General features: G+C 37.4%; 1 protein-coding gene across 8 annotated transcripts in view; it reads left to right on the top strand.

Moving 5' to 3' along the window:
* The window catches only part of RPRD2 (regulation of nuclear pre-mRNA domain containing 2), a 99,829-nt gene that overhangs the window by 52,419 nt on the left and 22,947 nt on the right, over positions 1-24,463 (top strand). For 5 of the 8 annotated variants that reach the window (XM_053889966.1, XM_053889973.1, XM_053889965.1 and 2 more), the window contains exons 3-7: positions 10,250-10,350; positions 11,211-11,288; positions 12,817-12,869; positions 13,475-13,601; positions 15,907-16,082. In XM_053889966.1, coding sequence (XP_053745941.1) covers positions 10,250-10,350; positions 11,211-11,288; positions 12,817-12,869; positions 13,475-13,601; positions 15,907-16,082 — 535 coding nt within the window. The remainder of the gene's footprint in view (positions 1-10,249; positions 10,351-11,210; positions 11,289-12,816; positions 12,870-13,474; positions 13,602-15,906; positions 16,083-24,463) is intronic. The other 3 variants (XM_053889968.1, XM_053889970.1, XM_019432872.2) reach the window with 1 other exon arrangement.

The following is a 24,463-nucleotide window of genomic DNA, read 5'->3' as shown; positions in this document are numbered from 1 at the left end:
GTCCGCCTAAACTTAACTTACATTTTTTCATTTTTTTAAGTGATTATTTGAGAGAGAGAGAGAAAGAGCACCAGCAGGGGAGGGGGCAGGGCAGAGAGAATCCCAAGCAGGCTCCATACTGTCGGCATGAGCCCCACAAGGGGCTTGATCTCACAAACTGTGAGATCACAACCTGAGATCAAGAGTCAGATGCTTAACCAGCACCCAGGCGCCCCTTTTTTTCATTTTTTTAAAATGTCTTACTTACAGTTTTTCATCTTATAATGGCCCCTTAGTAATTTAAATTCTTGTCTCTACATTTCTTAGTTACCAGAGGCTGATTATTTTCCTATTTCTCCCTCCTTTTCTCTCTGCCTTTAAATTTCCCATTATCATCTCTATTTGATGTATTTATATTATTATGATATTCTTCTAACTACTTTCTCAGTGTCTGATATCCTTTTCATTCACTTCAGGCTATGATGATTTAACACTATAGGCTCTGGAACCAGTGTACATGGGTTTGAATCCTGGTTCTGCCACCTTCCAGCTATATAACTTTAGGCAATATAAATTAGCCTCAATTTAGGGGAGGTGGGAAGGGGGTAAGCTAAATGGGTATTAAGGAGGGTACTTGTGGTGAGCACTGGGTGTTGTATGTAAGTGAATGAATCACAAAACTCTACTACTGAAACCAATATTATACTAAATGTTAACTAACTGGAATTTATTTTTAATTTTTTTTTTTTCAACGTTTATTTATTTTTGGGACAGAGAGAGACAGAGCATGAACGGGGGAGGGACAGAGAGAGAGGGAGACACAGAATCGGAAACAGGCTCCAGGCTCTGAGCCATCAGCCCAGAGCCTGACGCGGGGCTTGAACTCATGGACCGTGAGATCGTGACCTGGCTAAAGTCGGACGCTTAACCGACTGCGCCACCCAGGCGCCCCAACTAACTGGAATTTAAATAAAAACTTGAAAAAGAAAAGTAAATAAAACTAGTGGGTTTCCACATCAAACCCATAAAAAAAATAAATTAGCATCAGTTTTTTTATCTGTATATTCTTATCTGTATAAATCTGCCAATAATAGTACCCACCCCATAGAGTGTGGGAACTAAATGAGTTAATATTATATAGAGAGAGTGCTTAGAAAAGCCACTGGCATATAATGAACACTTAATAAGTGTTAGTTGCTGCTGTGATGTTGAGGTTGACAATAACGATTACTCCTGTGATTATTATTAACAAATTAATGTTACCAAATCACTGTTGTGACCCTTCTTTTAAAAATATTTTTACATTAGTATATAATTTAACACATTCCTTTCCATGTTTGTTATTCTTTGACTCTCAAACCAATTATATAATATAATTAGAGGCAAAAAGTATTATCTTCATTTTGCAGATGAGAATACTGATAATAAATGATACAAAACTACTTTAAGATAGGAAATTGGGGACACCTGGGTGGCTCTGTTCTTGGGGCACCTGGGTGGCTCAGTCGCTTGAGCATATGACTCTTGATCTTGGGGTCATGAGTTTGAGCCCCATGTGGGGTGTAGAGTAAATACTTAAATAAATAAAACTTTGAAAAAAGAATGTAGAAGGTGGGTATGATTACAGATGTTCCAGACCATAAAAGAATAATAGGAACGGCTTTATTCCAGTGAATTTGGAAATTTAGACAGTATGGTTAAGTTCATCAAAAATACAAGTAACTAAAATGGCTCAAAGAAAAAATTGAGGACTTAATAATCCTATAACCACCGAATAAATTCGATCAGCAGTCAGAAATCTTTCCATAAGAACATCCCCCTGTTTTGCAATGGGTTTGCCACCCGAACACAAGTGTCATGAAAACCACCGCTAAAGCCAAGCCAGAATGGTAAAGGAGAGGATTTATATCAACACTGGTTGTTGTTGGAAAACAAGTCTGCCACTGCTGGCCACTTGATCACAAATGTGATGGGATGAAAAATAAGAGAAAGCAGCTGCTTTTATGGGAATGGGCTCCTTCAAGTACTCCTGGATCTTCGATAAATTGAAAGCTGAATGTGACCATGACATCACCATTGATACCTCCCTGTGAAAATTAAAGACAGCAAGTCTTATGTGACCCTCAGTATGCTCCAGGACACAGACTTTATAGAAAACACGATTACAGGTACATCTCAGGCTGACTGTGCTGTCCTGATTGTTGCTGCTGGTGTTTGGTGAATTTGAAGAAAGTAACTCCAAGAATGGTCAGACCTATGAGCATGCCCTTTTGGCTTACACATGGGGTATGAAACAACTATTTGTTGGTATTAATAAAATGGATTCTATCAAGCTGTCCCACAGAAGAAATATAAGGAAATCATTAAGGAAGTCAGCACCTAACATTAAGAAAATTGGTGGGGTGCCTGGGTGGCTCGGTCAGTTAAGTGTCCAGCTTCAATCCAGGTTATGATCTCGTGGTTCATGGGTTTGAGTCCCACATCGGGCTCTGTGCTGGCAGCTTGGAGCCTGGAGCCTGCTTCAGATTGTGTCTCCCTCTCTCTCTCTCTCTCTCTCTGCTTCTACCCGTCTCGTGCTCTGTCTCTGTCTCTCAAAAATAAATGTTAAAAAAAATTTTTTTAAGAAAATTGGCCATGCCCCTGTATGAATATTTTATAGCAGTTCTGTAACTCATTTTCAGTAGCTGTGTTAATGTGTTTGTGATTGCATTTTTTGGTGTGTTTTTTTTTGGTGTGGGGTTTTTTGTTTTTGTTTTTTTTGGTGATTGCATATTTTGGCATGAGATGATACTACTTTATCAGAAGCTAATGAGAACAGATTAAATATGGCTTTAATATATACATAATTTTTGCATCAGGTGAAGGCACTAATGATTTCACCATACGCTGTGAAAAATATTTTCAGTAATGTAGATGAAGAAAAATGGTGAAATAATTGAATAGTAAGTATTATAGGCTTGATAAAATGAAAACAATTTATATGTTATCATGCTTGCATTGCAATTTGTAATTTGTTGTTAAAAGAGAGAGTGCAAGCAGGGGAGAGATAAGAGAGAAGAAGACAGAGAATCCAAACCAGGCTCTGCACTATCAGCACAGAGCCCCACATGGGGCTCAAACCCAAGAACTCTTGAGATCATGACCTGAGCCGAAATCAAGAGTAAGAAGCCTAATTGACTGAGCCACCCACCCAGGTTCCCATGGTATTTGCTTTATACTTACTTTGTAAATCTAATTTGTAGTTGTTAAAGAATTATAGAATGTAACCAATGGGATCATAAAACTGTAAAAAGATATATGGAGACTTTGCCATTAGCTTCATAGGAAATCCAAGGGCTAAAAAGGATTTAGCAGGGTTGCTGGGTACAAATCAACATCTAGGAATCAATAGGTTATTTCAATATGTCAGAAATAACCAACCAAAAAATATAGAAAAACATTCATAACAGTAACAAAAGTTATAAAGCCATATTTGGTATCTAGAATAAAAGGGTGTTAAGACTTCTCTGGAGAAAATTATAAACTGTTACAAAAGGTAATAGCATGTAAGTATAGTACACTTTAATAAAAATCCCAATAGGACATTTAAAGAAACTTGTTATGCTGATTCTAAAGTTCATATAGAAGAGTCAATGTCTAGAAGTAGCCAAGACTGTTGGTTAGCAGTGAGTAGGACTTAACTTACGAAACATCAAGATTTATTATTTGACTATAGTAATTATAAATGAATGTAGTATCAGTGTAAGGATAGATTTAAGGAACAAAACAGAAAGCCCAGAAATGGAACTATACATGTGTGGGAGAAGTTGTAATAGTAGAAGTGCATTACAAATCATTGGGGGAAAAATGAACTCTTCAATAAGTGAGTTTGGAACGTAGGCTTTCCGTGCAGAAAAAATAAAATTAAATATTAAATGTTTTTCTATACCTTACACACAAATATATTCCAAATAAATTGCCTTAGTGTATAAAACAAAACTTTTAAAATGTTAGAAACACGGGCACCTGGGTGGCTCAGTTGGTTAAGCATCTGACTTGAATTTAGGTCATGATCCCACAGTTCATGAGTTTGAGCCCCACCATAGGCTCTCTGCTATAGATCCTCTTTCCCCCTCTCTTGCTGCCCCTCCCCTACTTGCTCCCACTCTCTTCTCTCTCTCTCTCTCTCTCAAAATTAAACATTAAAAAAAATTTATAATTAGAAAAATGTTAGAAACAAATCTACTTTTATGATTCTAATGGTTAAAAAGCTCTTATAAAGACACAAAGAACTGATAATAAAATATTTATGAATTTAATTACATCAGCATTAGAGTTCTGCATTATATAAGACACCATAAAATTAATGACAAGTGACACACTAGGGAAAATATTTGTTATAGGCAAATAAAAAAGATAAGATAAAAAATAAAAAAGATTTTAGAGGTAAAATCTATCTTCATCTAATTTCTAAACTCCAAGGTTTTTGATTAAATACTGATTATTTCCTTAAGTTGACTTATTATTTAGTCTTCCATTCAGTCAGTTAGCAAATATTCACTAAGCACCTGACACATGAAATCCCAGAAATAAGATATTGATCAAAAATACTCCCCTGAGTGAGGTACAAGATTGTGCTGTTTAGCTCTGTTTATTTTGACTGTGATTCCTGGGCACCTCCTCCTGTACTCTTTTTCTTTTTTTTTAAGTGTATTTATTCTGAAAGAACGTGAGTGGGGGAGGGGCAGAGAGAGAGCGGAAGAGAGAGACAACTCCAGGCAGGCTCCACACTGCCAGTGCAGAGCCCCACATAGGGCCTGAATCCACAAAATCGCAAGACCATGACCTGAGCCGAAACCAAGAATCTGAAACCCAACTGACTGAGCCACCTAGGCACCCCATCCTTCTGTACTCTTCATCAACTTTATGCTTTGAAATAATTTGCCAATACTTCGCTGTTTTAAAGTCAGAAATGGGGGGTGCTAGCAAAGGAAGCATCTGTTGGATATCTTAGCAATTCTATAAGGTCAGCTTGTTGTTTGTTACTTATAAGTCAAACAACACAGTTTATAATTAATTTCTTGTGTTGTATGTGGTAATAATTGTACATTCTGTAGAAATTGAGATTGTGATCAGTAATGGCTAAAATAGAGGCCTAGAATAACAAGGTAAATAAAACTGCCATTCTGGGTTTTGTTTCGGTTTTATTTTCACAGAATTCCTAAATATGAGAGAGGGATGGTTGAATTGTAGAAGTTTGAGAGTTCTGTGTATAAATAATGAACAAATTTAGGAATTTTAGAGCCAACAAATTATTAAAAATCACTTTTACAAATGAAGAAACCTAGAGATACCTGGCTGGCTCAGTTGGTGGAGCATGGGACTCTTGGTCTCAGGGTTAAGTTCAAGCCCTATGTCAGGTATACAGATTACTTTAAAAATAAAATCTTTTAGAAAGTTTTTTGTTGTTGTTAATTTTTAATTTTCTTTAGAGAGAGAGAGAGAAAGTGGGGAGGGGCAGAAGATGAGAGAGAGAGAGAGAGGGAGAGAGGGAGAGAGGAGAGAGAGAGAGAGAGAGAGAGAGAGAGAGAGAGAGAGAGAATCCCAAGCAGGCTCCATGCTCAGCACAGAGCCCCATGCGGGACTTGATCCCACAGCCCTGGTATCATGAGCTGAGCTGAAATCCAGAGTTGGGCCACTCAGCCGACCGAGCCACCCAGGTGGCCCTTAAAAAATAAAATCTAGGGGCGCCTGGGTGGCTCAGTCAGTTAGGCGGCCGACTTCAGCTCAGGTCATGATCTCGCGGTCCGTGAGTTTGAGCCCCACGTCGGGCTCTGTGCTGACAGCTCAGAGCCTGGAGCCTGTTTCAGATTCTGTGTCTCCCTCTCTCTGACCTTCCCCCGTTCATGCTCTGTCTCTCTCTGTCTCAAAAACAAATAAACATTAAAAAATAATAATAATAAATAAATAAACATTAAAAAAATTTTTTTAATTAAAGTGCAGAATGGGCAAAGGTATTTGTAATGTTGGCAAAATAATTAATATTTTATATATAAAACTTAATCCTTAGATAAACACTAAAATGCTAGTGATCAGATAGGCACAGTTCACAAGAGAAAATATTACCTCATTCCATTGATCAGTTTTAGTGTTATTAAAGGTGGGGTATCCAGACATTTGTGTATGTCCTGATAGGATACAGTATAGAGTATATAGTATCATTAGTTAAGTATTCACTCTCCCAAATTTAAGCATGTATGTAATGCAAATAATTTTCATCTAGAAGAAATTCAGGCAGTGGAACAAGTTAAATGACACCAACAGAAGCAAATAAATAAAGCTAGAGTGTGGAATGTTCTGCTGGAGAGCTGACCCCTCAACTTTAGCATTAGTAAATGGCATGGGAAAAATACTGAGAACAATGTAATCTAATTGCTCTAGATTAAAAAAGATTTAAGAGACATAACCAAATGCAATGTGTTGACCTTCTTTGAATCCCAATTCAAACAAACCAACCATAAGTGGACATTTTTTAAACATTCAAGGAAATTTGATTGTAGAACAAATGAAGATGGTGCCAGTGAATTATTGTTAATTTTATTAGGCATGATAGTAACACTGTTGTTGTATAACCAACTGTTAGAATTTTTTTAGAGTAGGGGCAAAATGACATGATAACTGGGATTTGCTTTAAAATACAGTAAAACCTTGGGGCACCTGGGTGGCTCAGTCGGTTAAGTGTCCGACTTCGGCTCAGGTCATGATCTCATGGTCCGTGAGTTCGAGCCCCACGTCGGGCTCTGTGCTGACAGCTCAGAGCCTGGAGCCTGCTTCAGATTCTGTGTCTCCCTCTCTCTCTGACCCTCCCCCATTCATACTCTGTCTCTCTCTGTCTCAAAAATAAATAAACATTAAAAAAAATTAAAAAAAATAAAATACAGTAAAACCTTGAATGTAACTTGTATTGTGACTGTTCCTCAAAGTGAGCAAACATTTCTAACAAATTTTAACTTGATAAATGAGTGATGTCTCGCAATATGAATAGTATATGATGCCGAATGTCACATGATCACAACTGACCCGATGGTTCTTGAAATTCACTTTGATATACGAGTGCTTTGGTTTACAAGCATGTTTCTAGACCGAACTGTGCTCACAAACCAAAGTTTTACTGTAGTGCAACAAAGTGGCACCTGCCTGGCTTAGTTGGTGGAGCATGTGACTCTTGATCTTGGGGTTACAAGTTCAAGCCCAACATTGGGTGTAGAGATTACTTAAAAATAAAATCTTGGGGTGCTTGGGTGGCTCAATTAAGCCTCTGACTCTTGATTTCAGCTCAGGTCACGATCTCACGGTTAGTTACATCGAGCCCTGCATCTGGCTCCATGCTGAGCGTGGAGCCTGCTTAAGATTCTCTCTCTCCCTCTTCCCCTCTCTCCCGCTCATGCATGCTCTCTCTCTTTCTCTAAAATAAAAAATAAATAAATAAGCCTTCAGTTTGGGGCATGTGGGTGGCTCAGTTGGTTAAGCATCCAACTTCAGCTCAGGTCATGATTTCACAGTTCATGGATTCGAGCCCCACATTGGGCTCTGTGCTGTCAGCTCAGAGCCTGGAGCTTGCTTTGGATTGTGTCTCACTCTTTCCTCTCTCTGCCCCTCCCCCGCTTGTATTTGCTTGCTCTCTCTCAAAAATAAATAAACTAAAAAATAAATCTTCAGTGTAAAAAAATGAAAAGGAAAAAATACTGTAACAAAGAAAAGATAGATGAAGAAAATGTGGCAAAATCTTGAAAATTTTTTAGGTCTGGGGTGATTCTAAGTATAATGACATTTTTGAGAGTAAAAATTTTTTAAGAGGGTAAAATGGTTAAATTGGGATTAGGAATACAAATTGAAGTGAGACCAACCATTGCTGCAGAAGTTTGGTGAACAGTATGTTTACACTGGTGGTTGGAGTATAACCCTCTTAGAAAAAAACATTTTGGCATTATTAAGGAGAAAGACTTGGATCAAAAAATACTTATTGCAGTATTAATTAAAGTAACAAATCTAGAAATAACCCTAAGTATACGTAACAGTAGGCAGGTGATAAATTTTGGATGATAGAGTATTGTCATTATAAAAGTAATTTTTAGGGATGCAAGGGTGGCTCAATCGGTTGAGTGTCCAACTTCATCTCAGGTTATGATCTCACGGTCCATGGGTTCGGTTCGATCCTTGCGTTGGGCTCAGTGCTGACAGCTCAGAGCCTGGAACCTGCTACAGATTCTGTGTCTTCCTCTATCTCTGCCCCTCTCCTGCTCACACTCTGTCTCTCTCTCTTTTTCTCTCAAAAATAAATAAACATAAAAAATTTAAAAGTAATTTTTATAAGGAATTGATTGGAACATTGGGAAATGCTTGTTTCATTAAATGAAAAGAATAGAATACAGTTATGGACACACACATACATAATATAAAATTGGTTTCATATACAATAGTAGCATCCATATTGGAAAAAAAGACTTAAAGGTAGAATACTGAAGTTGGTAGACTGTAAATCTCCATTTGGTGAAAATCAGTCAAGTTTTTCTTTATACTTTCCCATAATTATTTCAGTGTTATGTATACACATAATATGTATAGTATAATGTGTATATATTATATATAGTATTTATATTATAGTGGTTATAAAATATAACATACTTATATATACTATATACTACTATAATATTACTGTGTAAATACTATATATACTATTATATGTAATATATATATAAAAATATATATATATATAAATATATATATATATATATATATATATATATATATATATATATATATAAATGTATATGAGAGGAAGATTATCAGCATAAAAAACAAGAAATGAGAATAGAGTGCCTTGGTTCATAAATCCGTAGAAAATATCTGTAGAAGTTTAATACAATTTTCTCTTTCCTATACATGCTGTTATTTGGTTAAAAAGTCTTTTGTGATACATGATGTTACAGATTTAAAGAGTCTCCTGCTTGAAAGGAGCCATAAAACCGGTATCACTCAGTTTTTTATCTTCAGTCTCCATATGGGTTGGTGGATTCACCTGGGAAGAGATTAAGTTCCCATTTTGTCTTTTTGTTTTGTTTTGGTTTGTTTCTTTTGCATTGTTTTTCTTCTACAGTTTCAGGTAAGACATGATTTTAATTTTTGCTTCCTGATAATTGTTTAATTTTTGCTTCCTAGTAATCAAATACTTCTACTTTAACAATATTCCTCCTTAAAGTATGATGACCAGCTGATGCAGAACTCCCATCTGTAAAGCAAACAGGAAAGTGATAACCCTCCCCTTCCCTCATTCTAGATATGTTTTCTTACAGTATTAGGGGATAGCCTTCTGAAAAACTTGTTACAGTACATGATTGATTCATGATTATTTCCAACTATACCTTTAAGAAAAAGCACACTTTATAGCATTGCCAAACACTGTACTCTCATTCTGTACTAGTATAGTTGGTTTGGGGGCCAGATGCTTCTATATTAGATTTCATTTTATTAAATTCACCTGCTCTTTTGGAATGCCAGTTGCATCAGTGAGCACGTGGACCAGCCCTCATAACTTCATATCCGTCAGAAGGCTTAGTGCACTGTCCATAACCTCATAAACGTCATTGATAAAAAGTGTTAAATAAGAATGTTTATGATCTTAATGTGTCAACTGTACTTCAATTTTTAAAAATTTAAATGAAAATGAAAAATTTTTAAGAGTAAAGATTTTTTTTAAATATGAAATTTATTGTCAAATTGGTTTCCATACAACACCCAGTGCTCATTGCAACAGGTGCCCTCCTCAGAACCCATCACTCACCCTCCCCTCCCTCCCACCCCCCATCAACCCTCAGTTTGTTCTCAGTTTTTAAGAGTCTCTTATGTTTTGGCAAAAGAGTGAAGATTTTAGCTTACTAGACACTGTAGGGAAAAATATTTATTTATTTATTTATTTATTTATTTAGGAAGAGAGCATGCGAGCAGGGGAGGGGGCAGCGGGGGGGAGGGAGAGAGAGAGAGAGAGAAAATATCTTAAATAGGCTCCATGCTCAGTGTGGAGCTGAACGTAGGGCTTGATCCCACAACCCTGGAATCAACCCGAGCTGAAGTCAAGAGTCAGACACTCAACTGACTGAGCCACCCAGGCACCCTGAAAAAAAAAAATATATCTTAAACATCAGAAGACATTTGGAAAATAATTTTGTTTCAGATTTCTAGTTTGAGATATAAATTCACATTTTTATATGTCTGTGTCACTTTTTCTTCTCAGGGATCCATCTGTCTCTAAGTCTATAGAACGAATCTTCAAAATCTGGGAAGATAGAAATGTGTACCCAGAAGAAATGATAATGGCACTGAGAGAAGCTTTGAGTAAGTGTATTTTCTCTCCTAAAAAAAAAAAAAAAATCATTGAGTCTTTAAAATTAAATATATTTTATAGATGTAGGCCTGTTGCATAACAATGAAAAATAAAGTTTTGAATTGGGCCCTATTTATTTAAAATTAAATACTTACAAAAATCTGTTTGAATTAAAATTTAAATAGAATTGGTTTGGGGAGGGTTGGATTTTGTTTGTATTGACTAGAGAAAGTCATGCATATTACGTGATGATGGCTGATTATTTTCCTACACTTACTTTACTTTGAGCATTTTTAACTGTTCGTGTTTTAACAATTACTGCCCTGTCCATTTACTGTTGGAGGATTTTTTTTTATGGGGTTTCAGTTTCCAGTAAGCTATTTGATACTAAGCATATATATTAAGCATTCTTTAGTCTCTGTTTTGGTTTAGATTTGCAATAAATTGTGTATTTATTTTTATGAAGTTACTTACTTCTGATGTATTAGGTGTATTTACTTGAGTCATTAAATGGAAGTTGGTGATATCTGACACCTTGACATTATTTGATTAGAAATTTGCTTTAAAAATAGCATCTTCTAAGAAGCTGTTAAATTCTTCATTTGAATGTGGTAACTAGTATTTTTAAGCTTCCTGCCCTATTCTTCTCAAAAATCAGTGACTTTATTGATGATAGAAATCATGTTTATTTGACAGCTTCTTAGATCTGGTGGGTGTTTTTATTTTTTTTATAAAAATGAAAGGAAAAGAAAGAAAGAAACAACACACAGTCTCGGATTGCCTTTTTTCAATGCTACAACTTTGACACTGAAGTGGACAGACAGAACAGCTTCCCATAATGCCAGATTGCAAAAACTGAAATGTTTTCCAGGTACCACTTTCAAAACTCAGAAGCAGCTGAAAGAAAATCTGAACAAACAACCGAATAAGCAGTGGAAGAAATCACAAAGTAAGGAACAAAATCTCAACTAATATAAAATTACCTCCTCTTTTTGGAGCAGAAGAAAATGTAGACCATTTGACATCGTACCTGGCATAAACCATGGGGAAGCCTGTGTTTTCCAGGCCTGGGAGAGTGACCCAGTGACTTATATTAAACAAGCCATCATGGAGTTACTTCTTTAAAAAAACAAAAACAAAAAAAAACCCTACTTTTAAACAAAGGAAATGCAGAAAAAGGGTTTAAATGAGTGAAGATTCAAGAGTAGTTGGGGGAGTGAAAGAAGAAAAATGCTTGATAGTGCCCAGGCTAACTCTCAGACTGAAAGATATATGAAGGTAGAGGCAGCTGGCATTAAACAACAGAGCTGAAGAGGAGACTAGGCATTAAGAAGCATTTATGTGGGAGCCATGAAATCCTTCAGATTTGGGGACACTCTACCAGATTAGACATGGGCCTCAAATCCTGGCCAGAAGCCCACTCTCTAACAGGAGCTCCTGCTATGTTTATCATGTTTACCCAGCATGAGATCAAGGGAGTGGAATTCTGCATGTGATAGGCTGCTGTGGGCCAAACTGAGGAATATTGAGAAGGACTTGGTGTGGAGGGAACGAGGTAGAAGACAGTAAGAATTGGGAGGTAAAACAAGACACTTGGGATGGTTTCACTCCAGCAAGTATATGATATTCATCATGACTAAGGGAGTCCTGACATCCTTTTGCTCATAAGTTGCATGCTTAGGAAGAGCAAGAGTCATCATTTCAGCCCAAGTTGAACCACAGCGGTAATGTGCTTAGAACTCTCCCTGCCTGTTTTTGCTGTGAATTGAGTCAGCAGAAAAAGAAATCCAAAGCTTAAATCGTAGGAATAGAGTTGATGTTTGTAAGCAATTTTCTTCAGCCAGTGCTCAGGATTAATTGGATGTCCTGCTCCTGAACACTCTTAATTTGAGGTACTGAGATCCTCTTAGACTAGGAAACAAGGTACTTCATGTATCTCAGAATCTCCAAATCCATAATTCTAGGACTTTGTGATTTAAAGGGTCTGTTGGAGGTAAGTAGGTTAGATGTACCTAAATAGTATATTTTTAGGGGCGCCTGGGTGGCTGAGTGGGTTGAGTGTCTGACTTCAGCTCAGGTCATGATCTCGCGGTTCATGAGTTCAAGCCCTGCATCGAGCTCGCTGCTGTCAACGCAGAGCCTGCTTTGGATCCTCTGCCCCCCCGCCCCTCATCCCCCCCTCCCCTGCTTGTGTTCATTCTCTCAAAAATAAACATTTTTAAATTAAATAAATAAAGAGTACATTTTTATATTGGCCATGCGTGGAAGTGTTGAAATTTCATATCTGAGGAATATGAATATTCAAGGAATATGAAATATTACAGAAATACTTATTCTAGGAATTATATTATTACTTAAATGTGCGTATTTGATATATGTTCATAAATACACCCTTAATTATAGACCTGAAAAACTTCCTCACTATTTGTCAACTTTTTGTGTCTGTATTCTTAATGACCTTTTATTTAATTCAACAGCATCCACGAATCCAAAAGCTGCTCTCAAGTCTAAGATAGTTGCCGAATTTCGAGTAAGTTAAAGAATGCATTTAACATGCCAAAGCTTTATTCACCCATTTTGTTATAGTTCCCTATATAGTCCAGTAAAATTTATTTTTATTCAGTTGTACATCAGTTATATTTTAAACAAGTTTCAACTGTTCTGAAGCAATCTAGATTGGGATTATATTACATAGAGTTTTATATGTTGCCTTAATGGAAAAATTAACCTTCTTCCAGAATATCTATGACCAGCCAGGTTCTATTACCAGCCGAGGCCCCCGACAAGGGGTTCATCCTTTGGTGAAGTACTACTAAATTAGAACTTGCTTAGAGTTAACATAACACTATGTGTATCTCATTAAAATTTAAGGAAGATATAAATGGACCTTTGTCTTAGCCTTAACTTTGTATGCATCAATTAGCTTTGAATAATCAAGGATAGGATCTTGTAAAGTATACAACTAAAAATACAGTTTTGTTATGAAAATTGGTATTAATATCTCTGATTATGAGGAAGTGCAAAGAGCCTCTTTCCTCTTGGTTTTGTTAGGTTTTAGACATGTTTTATGTTAATGGGAATAGATAGAGTCAATGAATGATTTCATAAATGAATATGATTCTGGTCTGTGTTCAGTCCCAGGCCCTCATTGAAGAGCTGTTACTGTACAAGCGCTCAGAGGATCAGATAGAGTTGAAGGAAAAACAGCTGTCGACTATGAGGGTGGATGTGTGCAGCACAGAAACTCTGAAGTGTTTAAAAGGTAATACTTACATCTTTTTAAATAGAATACCTCAGATTTTGTTCCCAGGTCTGTAATTTTTCAATGATCAGACTGGCTTCTCCCCTAAAGAGACCCTTAGATTTTTGAGACCAGTTGTGGCACTTCTGGTTTTCCAGGTAGTGATTTCATGCATATGAATTTCATAAGTAAAGTCCTGTCTTTGACATTGCATACCTTACACTTACCCAGTGTTATATTTTAATTGTATCTCAATAAAGCAGGGGAAAAAAGAAATCTAAAAAAAATCATAAAACAATTCTTTCCCTCTCCTTACTTCTAGTGCTTTCTTGCTGTGTTAGGTTATATATAGACAAATGTATTTCACATGTGTGATAATGTGGCTTGGGTATGTTCTTTATTTATTTTTTATTTTTTAAAGTTTATCTATTCCAGAGAGCGAGCATGAGCTGGGGAGAGGGACAGAGGGAAGGAGGGAGAGAATCTTCTTAATTTTTCTTTTTTAACGTTTATTCATTTTTCAATAGAGACATAGAATGAGTGGGGGAAGGGCAGAGAGAGAGGAAGACACAGAATCCGAAGCAGGCTCCAGGCTCTGAACTGACAGCACAGAGTCCGACGAGGGGCTTGAACTCACGGACCATTAGATCATGACCTGAGCTGAAGTCGAACACTTAACCGACTGAGCCACCCAGGCACCCCAGGGAGGGAGAGAATTTTGAGCAGGCTCCACATTCAGCACAGAGCCCGACACGGGATTTGATCCTACAACCTTGGGATCGTGACCTGAGCCAAACTCAAGAGTCAGATGCTCAGTTGACTGAACCACCCAGGTACCCCTGGGTATGTTCTTTAGTAAGGTCAGTGTAATGCCCCATAACATCTAGTTAGTTGGTCTCTTTTCCTTGGGTTGTAAATTATAAATAATAAATTAATAATGTACTAGAGGATTGCGTGGGTGGCTCAGTCAGTTAAGTGTCTGAGTTTGGTTCAGGTCATGATCTCATGGTTCGTGAGTTCAAACCCCCACATCAGGCTCTGAGCTGACAGCACGGAGCCTGCTTGGGATTTTCTCTTTCTCCCTCTCTCTCTGCCCCTTCCCAACTCACACTTTCTCTCTCTCTCAAAATAAATAAACTTAAAAAAAAAAAGTGTTAGAATGTAAATCTCGTGAAGGTAGAAATTATCCTTATTTGTTCATGCAGTATCCTAGTACCTAGAGTAATGCCTGCTACATAATAGGCATTTGATAAATATTTTTGAAATCATGAGTAAATGGCTGCCAACTATTCATTTTGGCACCTGTTTTGTTCTTGCACCATACTTTAAAAACTTTTTTTTTTTTTAACATTTATTTAGTTTTGAGAGACCGAGCACAAGTGGGGGAGGGGTGGAGGGAGAGGGAGACACAGAATCTGAAGCAGGCTTCAGGCTCTGAGCTGTCAGCACAGAGCCCAACATGGGGCTCGAACTCACTAACTAACCATGAGATTGTGATGTGAGCTGAAGGTGGACTCTTAACTGACTGAGCCACACAGGCACCCCTTTGCACCATACTTTAAATCTAACAATTGTTATCTAATTTAATACTCACAACAACCCAGAAGCATATTAAAAACTTCCATTTTGTACACGAGAAATCCGAGGCTTCAGGTTATAACTGAACACTGATTATAACTTGCACAAGTTATACAGCTGATAAAAAGCAAAGTCAAAATTTGTACCCACATCTGAAGCCATGTTCTGGTAGTCACTGGGAAAGATGGGGATAGTTAGGAGAGTAAGTAACATTTTGTACTATCACTATTATTGAAAAAACAATTCGTGATTTGTAGTCTGCTGATAACAAATTATCAGGGATCTTCAGGTAGGAAGGAAGAATTTTTACTGTGATATATCTTCAGTCTTCATCTTTACTTTTCTGAACCTCCCATTTTCTCACATTCCATAGTGAATCTAAGTGAACAGAATCGAGCCTCATCCTGATACTCCTAATTAGCAGCTCAGCATCCAATTTTCGAAGAAAAACAGTCAACACACTTCCTTTTAGCTGAACTTTCTTTTTTTCACCTTAATTACAGGAGCCTTCATGATACACTCTTGGCTGCACTCTAGCAGGTTCACATGAATTGTTTTAATAATATGTTTTGTGGGTTTTGTGATTTGGAGAAGCTTCACCTTAAGTGAAACTGAGACTGAGAATATTACATACTAACACAGCAAGAAGAGGTTCACAAGTTATGTAAAGAGGGGTTTTCTTCAAAAGATTACATTTTTTTACGTTTTCTGTTTTATCCTGAAACGAATACTTCCTCTGTTATTTTAGATAAGACAGGGGGAAAGAAGTTCTCCAAAGAATTTGAAGAGGCAAGTTCCAAGCTCGAGGAATTTGTGAATGGTTTAGATAAGCAGGTGAAAAATGGGCCCTCATTAACAGAAGCACTGGAAAATGCTGGAATTTTCTATGAAGCACAGTACAAAGAAGTAAAAGTGGTGGCCAATGTAAGTAATAATTAAACCTAACATGTATCAATTGCTTACTATAAATCAGCGACTGTTAACTATAAGGGTTCTCTAACTCCAGGGGTAAACATTATTTCCTCCAGTTCATGGATGAAGAAGTTACTTTTAAAGAAGAAGAGTGACCCTTGTGCAAAGTGATAGAGCCAGCAAGTGGAAGCGTCCAAATTAAGACCTGGTTCTTTCTGACACTAAAGTTCACAGATACCCTGACCATTGAGCTTTGCTATGAAGCCTTATGTTTTAGCATTTCAAAGGGCATGTGCCAAGCTACTGTTTCAGGATATAGAATTGGGCAGAAGTATATACACTTTCTTGTTTCACCACAAAACTGGATGGAGACATTCTGTTACTAGTGACCTCTGAAAGAACCTATCTGTTTTATACTTATTTTTTTTAAATAGTTTTAATTGATTATATGGTTATAAAAGCATACAGTAGAGTAGATCCCACCAGTCCCACTTACTAGAAGCAATCCCTTTTATCTCATTTAGCTAATTTTCTTTGACATTTACCTTCATATTTCTGAATAATATGCCTATATTCTTTCTTGAGTTATCCTATTTAAGAAATACCTGTTAACTTCTTGGTATGACAAATGAGGCTTTCACTTATATGCCCCTTCCTCCTTCTCCCAACATTATAGAACCCTTATATTTAATTTTTTTATTTTTTATTTATTTTTATTTTTTAATTTACATCCCAGTCAGTTAGCATAGAGTACAATAATGATTTCAGGAGTAGATTCCAGTGATTCATCCCCTATGTGTAACACCCAGTTGCTCATCCCAACAAATGTCTTCCTTAATGCCCCTTACCCATTTAGCCCATCCACCCACCCACAACCCCTCCAGCAACCCTGTTTGTTCTCCATATTTATGAGTCTCTTATGTTTTGTCCCCCTCCCTTGTTGATATAATTTTTGCTTCCCTTCCCTTATGTTCATCTGTTTTGAATCTTAAATTCCACATACGAGTGAAGTCATATGATATTTGTCTTTCTCTGACTGACTGATTTCGCTTAGCATCATACCCTCTAGTTCCATCCTTGTAGTTGGCAATGGCAAGATTTCATTCTTTGTGATTGCCGAGTATGGGGCGCCTGGATGGCTCAGTCGGTTGAGTGTCCGACTTCGGCTCAGGTCATGATCTCACAGCTTGTGAGTTCGAGTTCTGAGCTGTCAGCACAGAGCCTGGAGCCTGCTTCAGATTCTGTGTCTCCCTCTCTCTCTGCCCCTAACCCACTCGCATTCTGTCTCTGTCTCTCTCAAAAATAAATACACATTTTTAAAAAAAATTTTTTTAGAAAGATTTCATTCTTTATGATTGCCGAGTTAATACTCCATTGTGTATATATATACCACATCTTCTTTATCCATTCATCCATTGATGGACATTTGGGCTCTTTCCACACTTGGGCTATTGTCCATAGCGCTGCTGTAAACATTGGGGTGCATGTACCCCTTCAAAACAGCACACCTGTATCTCTTGGATAAATACATAGTAGTGCAATTGCTGGGTCATAGGGTAGTTCTGTTTTTAATTTTTTGAGGAACCTCCATACTGTTCTCCAGAGTGGCTGCACCAGTTTGCATTCCCAGCAGCAGTGCAAAAGAGATCCTCTTTCTCTGCATCCTCGCCAACATCTGTTGTTGCCTGAGTGGTTGATTTTAGTATAGAACTCTTTTAAGTCTGTTGATTACCTTCATAAATGGTAGTACTATATTTAATGTTTTTGACCACTAACTCTAGAGTCTCAACTTTGAAAATGCAGTAATTATTCCCTCTCCTTTCCCATTAGTTTTCATCCCTCCCTTCAGTTTTCCAACTTCGGTAAACTTTAGTTTTACACTGTCAACATTGGTAATATTTACATTTCAATCTGTAATCATAATTGTTACTTCCTTGCTCTAAGGGCTGAAAATTAATACAAACAAAGCTTAACAGTACAACTGTGTAAACATTGTTCACCATTAAGGTCTTGTGGTAGCTATGGTTATATTAGAGATTTTTAATTTTTTCCTAGGATTTTTTTTTTTTTGCATTGTTTGCCTTCTCATAGCCTTTTTTTCTGTCTTTCTCTAAATTCTCTATCTCATCAAATATTCTCAATTCACATTTTCCTCCAGAAACTTCCCTACCTGAACTTCTGTTCTCCTGCTCCAGTTTTAAGTGGCTAGATGTCATGCTAGGACTACTCTTTAACTGATACGCTTATATTTTAGCACTTTATATTATAGATTTATAATATATAGATTATATATTTAGCACTTTATTTTACAGATTCCATGTCATCTTTTTTTTTTGAATGTTTATTTATTTTTGAGAGAGAGTGAGAGCACAAGCAGGGGAGGGACAGAGACAGAGGGAGACACAGAATCTGAAGCAGGCTCCAGGCTCCCAGCTGTCAGCACAGAGCCTGACGCAGGGCTTGAACTCACGAACTGTGAGATCATGAACTGTGAGATCATCACCTGAGCCGAAGTCGGATACTTAACCAACTAAGCCACCCAAGCGTCCCTCCATATCTTTCTTTTTGGTTTTCTGTCCTGTTTTGGTGGAGCACATTCTCAGTTCATTTCCCTAAAAGGAGGCTTGTGAGAGATAAATTTTTCTGAGTCCTTAGATCTCAAAATGCCTTTATTCTGTTTTCACATTATTAGTTTGGGTGGTATGAAGTCTTTGCAAGACCCTTTGTAGGGGACTATTTTTTCCTGTCTGGAAGCTTTCAGGGACTCCATCCATAGTGTCCTGAAACATTTACAATGATTTATATATATATGAGGTTTTGTTTTTCATTCATTATGGGTTGTTTGAAGGGTTCTTTCAGTCTAAAGATTGGTGTTCTTCATTTGTGGGATAATTTCTTTCTCTTCTATGTTCTCATGTTTTCTCAACCTTGATCTTTTTGTTCTGCTTTCTGGAAGATCTTAAGGTGTTTCCTCTCTAGCTATCTTGGCCTTTCTCTTTTACGATCTTAGCTTTTATCAAAAATCAGATAATATCTCTGTCCACTTATATTTAAGAATGAGGTATTAAAGGGGCTCCTGGGTGGCCCAGTTGGTTAAGCATCCGACTCTTGGTTTCAGCTCAGGTCATGATCTCACAGTTCGTGAGATCGAGCCCCTCAATGGGCTTTATGCTGACAGTGCAGAGCCTGCTTGAGATCTTCTTTCTCCTTCTTTCTACCCCTCTCCTGCTCATGCTCTCTCTTTCTTCTCAAAATAAGTAAGTGAACTTTAAAAAAATGAGGTATGAAAAAATTGAGAGGCTTTCTCTACATAGATAGGGATTATTTACTCATGGGTTTAACTAGTAAAGTCTGAAGGTGAAGAGTTGACTGTTAACTTGGGGCAAGAGTTGCCCTAAGTGTCAGAAGGTTGGAATTTTTTTTGCCAGGAAATTGTCATTCTTTAGAGAGGTCACAGTTTTTGCCCAAGGCCTAGTGCCTTGGCTGCTGACTATGGAGATTGCGAGGGAGGTAGTACTGAGGCTCTGGGGGGTCACACTCTTAATTAATTATCCTGATTTCAACCCCACTACTCATTCTACCCTTCTGTACTCATCATTTCCTACATAAAAGCTGCTCGGGGATTCTGCAAGTCAGATCAGCTCCTTTCTCCCTCTGCGTGCTCCTGACCTCATTTTTCTCTCCCCCTGAGTCATCACTTCTTTCTTACTCTTCTATTCTCTTTCTGTCTTCTAAAAATTTGTAGAAATGTTTTCCCAGGTATCTAATTATTGGTTTATACCTTTGTATTAAAAAAAATTTTTTTTAATCTTTATTTATTTTTGAGAGAGAGAGAGAGACAGAATGTGAGCAGGGGAGGGGCAGAGAGAGAGGGAGACACAGAATCCGAAACAAGCTCCAAGCTCTGAGCTGTCAGTACAGAGCCCGACGCAGGGCTCGAACTCAAGAACCGCGAGATCATGGCCTGAGCTAAAGTCGGACACTCAACCGACTGAGCCACCCAGGCGCCCCCCCAAAAAATAAAACAGTGTACAGTTAGATCTTGTTTTTGTTTTACTGTTGTTTTTAATCCAATCTAATAATCTTTGTCTCTTAATTGGAGTGTTTATTGCATTTATTGATATGCTTGAATTTAAGTCTACCATCTTGATACTTTCTTTTTGTGTTGTCTGTCCTTTGTTTCCTTGTTACACCTTTTTTTTTACTCAAAAAAATTAAAAAGTTTTTTTTTTAATATTTATTTTTGAGAGAGAGAATGTGAACAGGGGAGGGGCAGACAGAGAGGGAGACACAGAATCTGAAGCAGGCTCTAGGCTCTGAGCTATCAGCATAGAGCCAGATGCAGGATCGAGCCATGAGATCATGACCTGAGCCGCAGTTGGACACTTAACCAACTGAGCCACCCAGGCACCCCTACTCAGAGATTTTTAAGGTTAAGTTTATCTCTTTTACTTTCTCTCTTTTCTTTATTTTTCTCTCCCTCCTTCCCTCTCTCCTCCCTATCTTCCTCTCACTCTCTCAGTGTTTGCTCTAGGGATTCAATATACGTTCCTAACATTTCCTTAAACTTAATTATCTTAAATTAATATCCTATTGTTTCATACTTAATGTAAGACCCTTAAAATAGTAGGGTTCCCTTCCCCCCAGGCCTTTGTGCTGTTATCTATTTTACTTACATATATTTTATATAGTTTATACTTTTTTTTTTCTTTTTTAATGTTTATTTTTTAAGAGACAGCATGAGTGGAAGAGGGTCAGAGAGAGGGAGGCACAGAATCCAACACAGGCTTCAGGCTCTGAGCTGTCAGCACAGCTCAGATGGCCATTTTCTCCCGGTATCTCTTCACATGGTCTTTTCTTTTTTTTTTTTCTTTTTTTTTTTTTTAATTTTTTTTTTTTTTCAACGTTTTTTTTTTATTTTTTTTTGGGGGGACAGAGAGAGACAGAGCATGAACGGGGGAGGGGCAGAGAGAGAGGGAGACACAGAATCGGAAACAGGCTCCAGGCTCCGAGCCATCAGCCCAGAGCCTGACGCGGGGCTCGAACTCACAGACCGCGAGATCGTGACCTGGCTGAAGTCAGACGCTTAACCGACTGCGCCACCCAGGCGCCCCCACATGGTCTTTTCTGAGTATGTGTCTGTGTCCAGATTTCCTCTTTCTATAAGGATTGGGGCCCATGCTAATGACCTCATTTTAATTTAATTACCTCTATAAAGACTTTAACATAATGTCACATGTGGAGGTGTATAGGGTTAGGACTTCAACATATGATTCTGGAGGGTCACACCCCTATAGCAAACTGCTTGATGTTTTTCACAGACTTTAGGAAATTCTAGACTGTTATCTGCTCAAGTATTGTTTCTATTCTGTTCTCTCTCCTCTCCTTCTGGAGCTCTATTAACATGTATATTAGATCTCATCACTGAGCTTTTTTATGTTCCTTTCTGTGTTCCAAGTGTTTTTTTATGTTCCTTTCTGTATTTTCCATCCTTTTTCTCTTTAGTGCTTCCTTTTAGATATTTTCTATTAACCAGTCTTCTAATTCATTAATTCTCTTCTGTTGAATCTTATCTGTTGTTAAACCCATCTATTAGTTTTATTTAGTTGACTTGTTCAGTTCTAGAATCACCATTTGATTTTTTTTTCCTCCCATCATCACTGCCCCCCCCCCCCATTTCTTTTTAGAGAGAATTTGATTTTCTGGTAAAATTCTGCTGATCTTTTTTCTTCATCTTTATCTTTCAGTTTTTCATTCTGTTTAAAATTTTGAAACATTCTCGTACTTGTAAACATCTTAAGTACATTATGAAGACATTTTTTTTCGAGAATCATTTGAAACTAAGTTGGTGGCGTCCCATCACCCCCAAATATTTTCATTTGTGTTTTCCTGCCAGACAATTGTATTCTCCTTTATAACTGTAAAGTAGAGCCATTTAATCAGGAAATTAATTGATACATTGACATACCATTATTATATAATACTTAAACCCTATTCAGATGACCAGTTTTTATGGCAAAAGATCCTGTCCAGAATAATATTGCATTTATTGCATTTTTATTTTCCTTTGATCTAAAACAATTCCTTTCTCTTTTCCTTGGTTTTCATGTTCTAAATATGTTTGAAGATTATAAGTCAAAATATTTTGTACAGTGTACCCCAGTTGAGATTGATTGATTGATTTTTAATTTACATCCAAGTTAATTAGCATAGAGTGCAATAATGATTTCAGGAGTAGAATCCAGTGATTCATCCCCTATGTGTAACACCCAGTCCTTATCCCAACAAGTGTCTTCCTCAATGCCCCTTAACCATTTAGCCCATCCCCCTACCCACAACCCCTCCAGGAACCCTCAGTTTGTTCTCTGTATTTGTCTTATGTTTTGTCCCCCTCCTTGTTTTTATATTATTTTTGCTTCCCTTCCCTTACGTTCATCTGTTTTGAATCTTAAATTCCACATATGAGTGAAGTCATATGATATTTGTCTTTCTCTGACTAATTTCACTTAACATAATACCCTCCAGTTCCATCCACATAGTTGCAAATGGCAAGATTTCATTCTTTTTGATTGCTGAGTAATACTCCATTGTATATATATATACCACATCTTCTTTATCCATTCATCCATTGATAGACATTTGGGCTCTTTCCACACTTGGGCTGTTGTCGATAGTGCTGCTATAAACATTGGGGTGCATGTGCCCCTTCAAAATAGGACACCTGTATCCCTTGGATAAATACCTAGTAGTGCAATTGCTGGGTCGTAGAGTAGTTCTATTTTTACCTTTTTGAGGAACCTCCATACTGTTTTCCAGAGTGGCTGCACCAGTTTGCATTCCCACCAGCAGTGCAAAAGAGATCCTCTTTCTCTGCATCCTCGCCAACATCTGTTGTTGCCTGAGTTGTTCATGTTAGCCATTCTGACACATGTGAGGTGGTATCTCATTGTCATTTTAATGTGTATTTCCCTGATAATGAGTGATGTTGAACATATTTTCATATGTCTGTTAGCCAAATGGATGTCTTCTTTGGAGAAGTGTCTATTCAGTGTCTTTTGCCCATTTTCTTCACTGGATTATTTGTTCTTTGGGTGTTGAGTTTGATAAGTTCTATATAGATTTTGGATACTAACCCTTTATCTGATATGTCATTTGCAAATATCTTCTCCCATTCCATCAGTTGCCTTTTAGTTTCGCTGATTGTTTTCGCTGTGCAGATGCTTTTTATTTTGATGAGGTCCCAATAGTTCATTTTTCCCCGTTGGGATTTATGTGATTTTTTTGTGTGTGATCAGGTTTATGTTACTCATCTTTAATAGGAATATCACATAATTGATTGTATTCTTCTCATCACACAAGTTTGATGTCTTGCACTACCTGTTATATTTCTTTTGATATCTTGTTAATGTAGTGTCTTCCAGCTTGTCCACTGAAAAGTTTTCACTTGGTAATTGCTATGGATTGAATTGTGTACTCCAAAAAGATGTTGAAGCCCTAATTCCTAGTATACATGAATGTGACCTTACTTAGAAGTAGGGTCTTTAGGGGCGCCTGAGTAGCTCAGTCGGTTGAGCGTCCGACTTTGGCTCAGGTCATGATCTTGCCTTCTGTGAGTTCGAGCCCCACGTCGGGCTCTGTGCTGACAGCTCAGAGCCTGGAGCCTGCTTCAGATTCTGTGTCTCCTTCTCTTTCTGCCCCTCCCCTGCTTGCACTCTGTCTTTCTCTCTCTCAAAAATAAATAAACATTGAAAAAAATTTAAAAAAAGAAAGAAATAGGGTCTTTGCAGATATAACCAAATTAAGTTGAGGTCATTAGGGTGGGCCTTAATGCAATATAACTTGCGTCCTTATAAGAAGGAAATTTGGATACAGACAACACACAGAGAACATCATATGACAACCAAAACAGATAACTGTAGTGATGCAGCTGCAAGCCAAGGGGCATCAAGGGTGGATGGCTACCACCAGAAGCAAGGAAAAGGTAAGGAAGGATTCTGGCCAGTCTCGAAGGAAGGATAGCCCTGCGGACAGCTTGATTTTGGACTTCTACCCACCAGAATTAGGAGACAATAAATTTCTGTTGTTTTAAGCCATCTAATTTGTGGTACTTTATTACCACAACCCTGGGAAAGTAATAATTAGTGTTTTATGGGGAGGTGTTTTGAAACTATGTAATAAATATCTTATTCATCATTAAACCTTCAATTTATTCATGTATTTAGTCATTATGGACTATTAGACTCTTATTTATTCAATGTTTTAATTCATTACTACCAATAATTATTGTGATGTTCAAATTGTACCAGATTTGGCCAGTGGGAGCTCCTTTCAGGCTGCTTTCTGTGTTCTTTTACATGTCCCTATCATTTTTTTGAGCATTTCATTACTTTTGG

Source organism: Panthera pardus, unplaced genomic scaffold, assembly GCF_024362965.1.
Source record: "Panthera pardus isolate Hobbes unplaced genomic scaffold, ASM2436296v1 HiC_scaffold_11, whole genome shotgun sequence".
NCBI lineage: Eukaryota > Metazoa > Chordata > Mammalia > Carnivora > Felidae > Panthera > Panthera pardus.
Note: the sequence above shows the minus strand (reverse complement) of the source record. Positions and strands in the feature narration are given on the sequence as shown.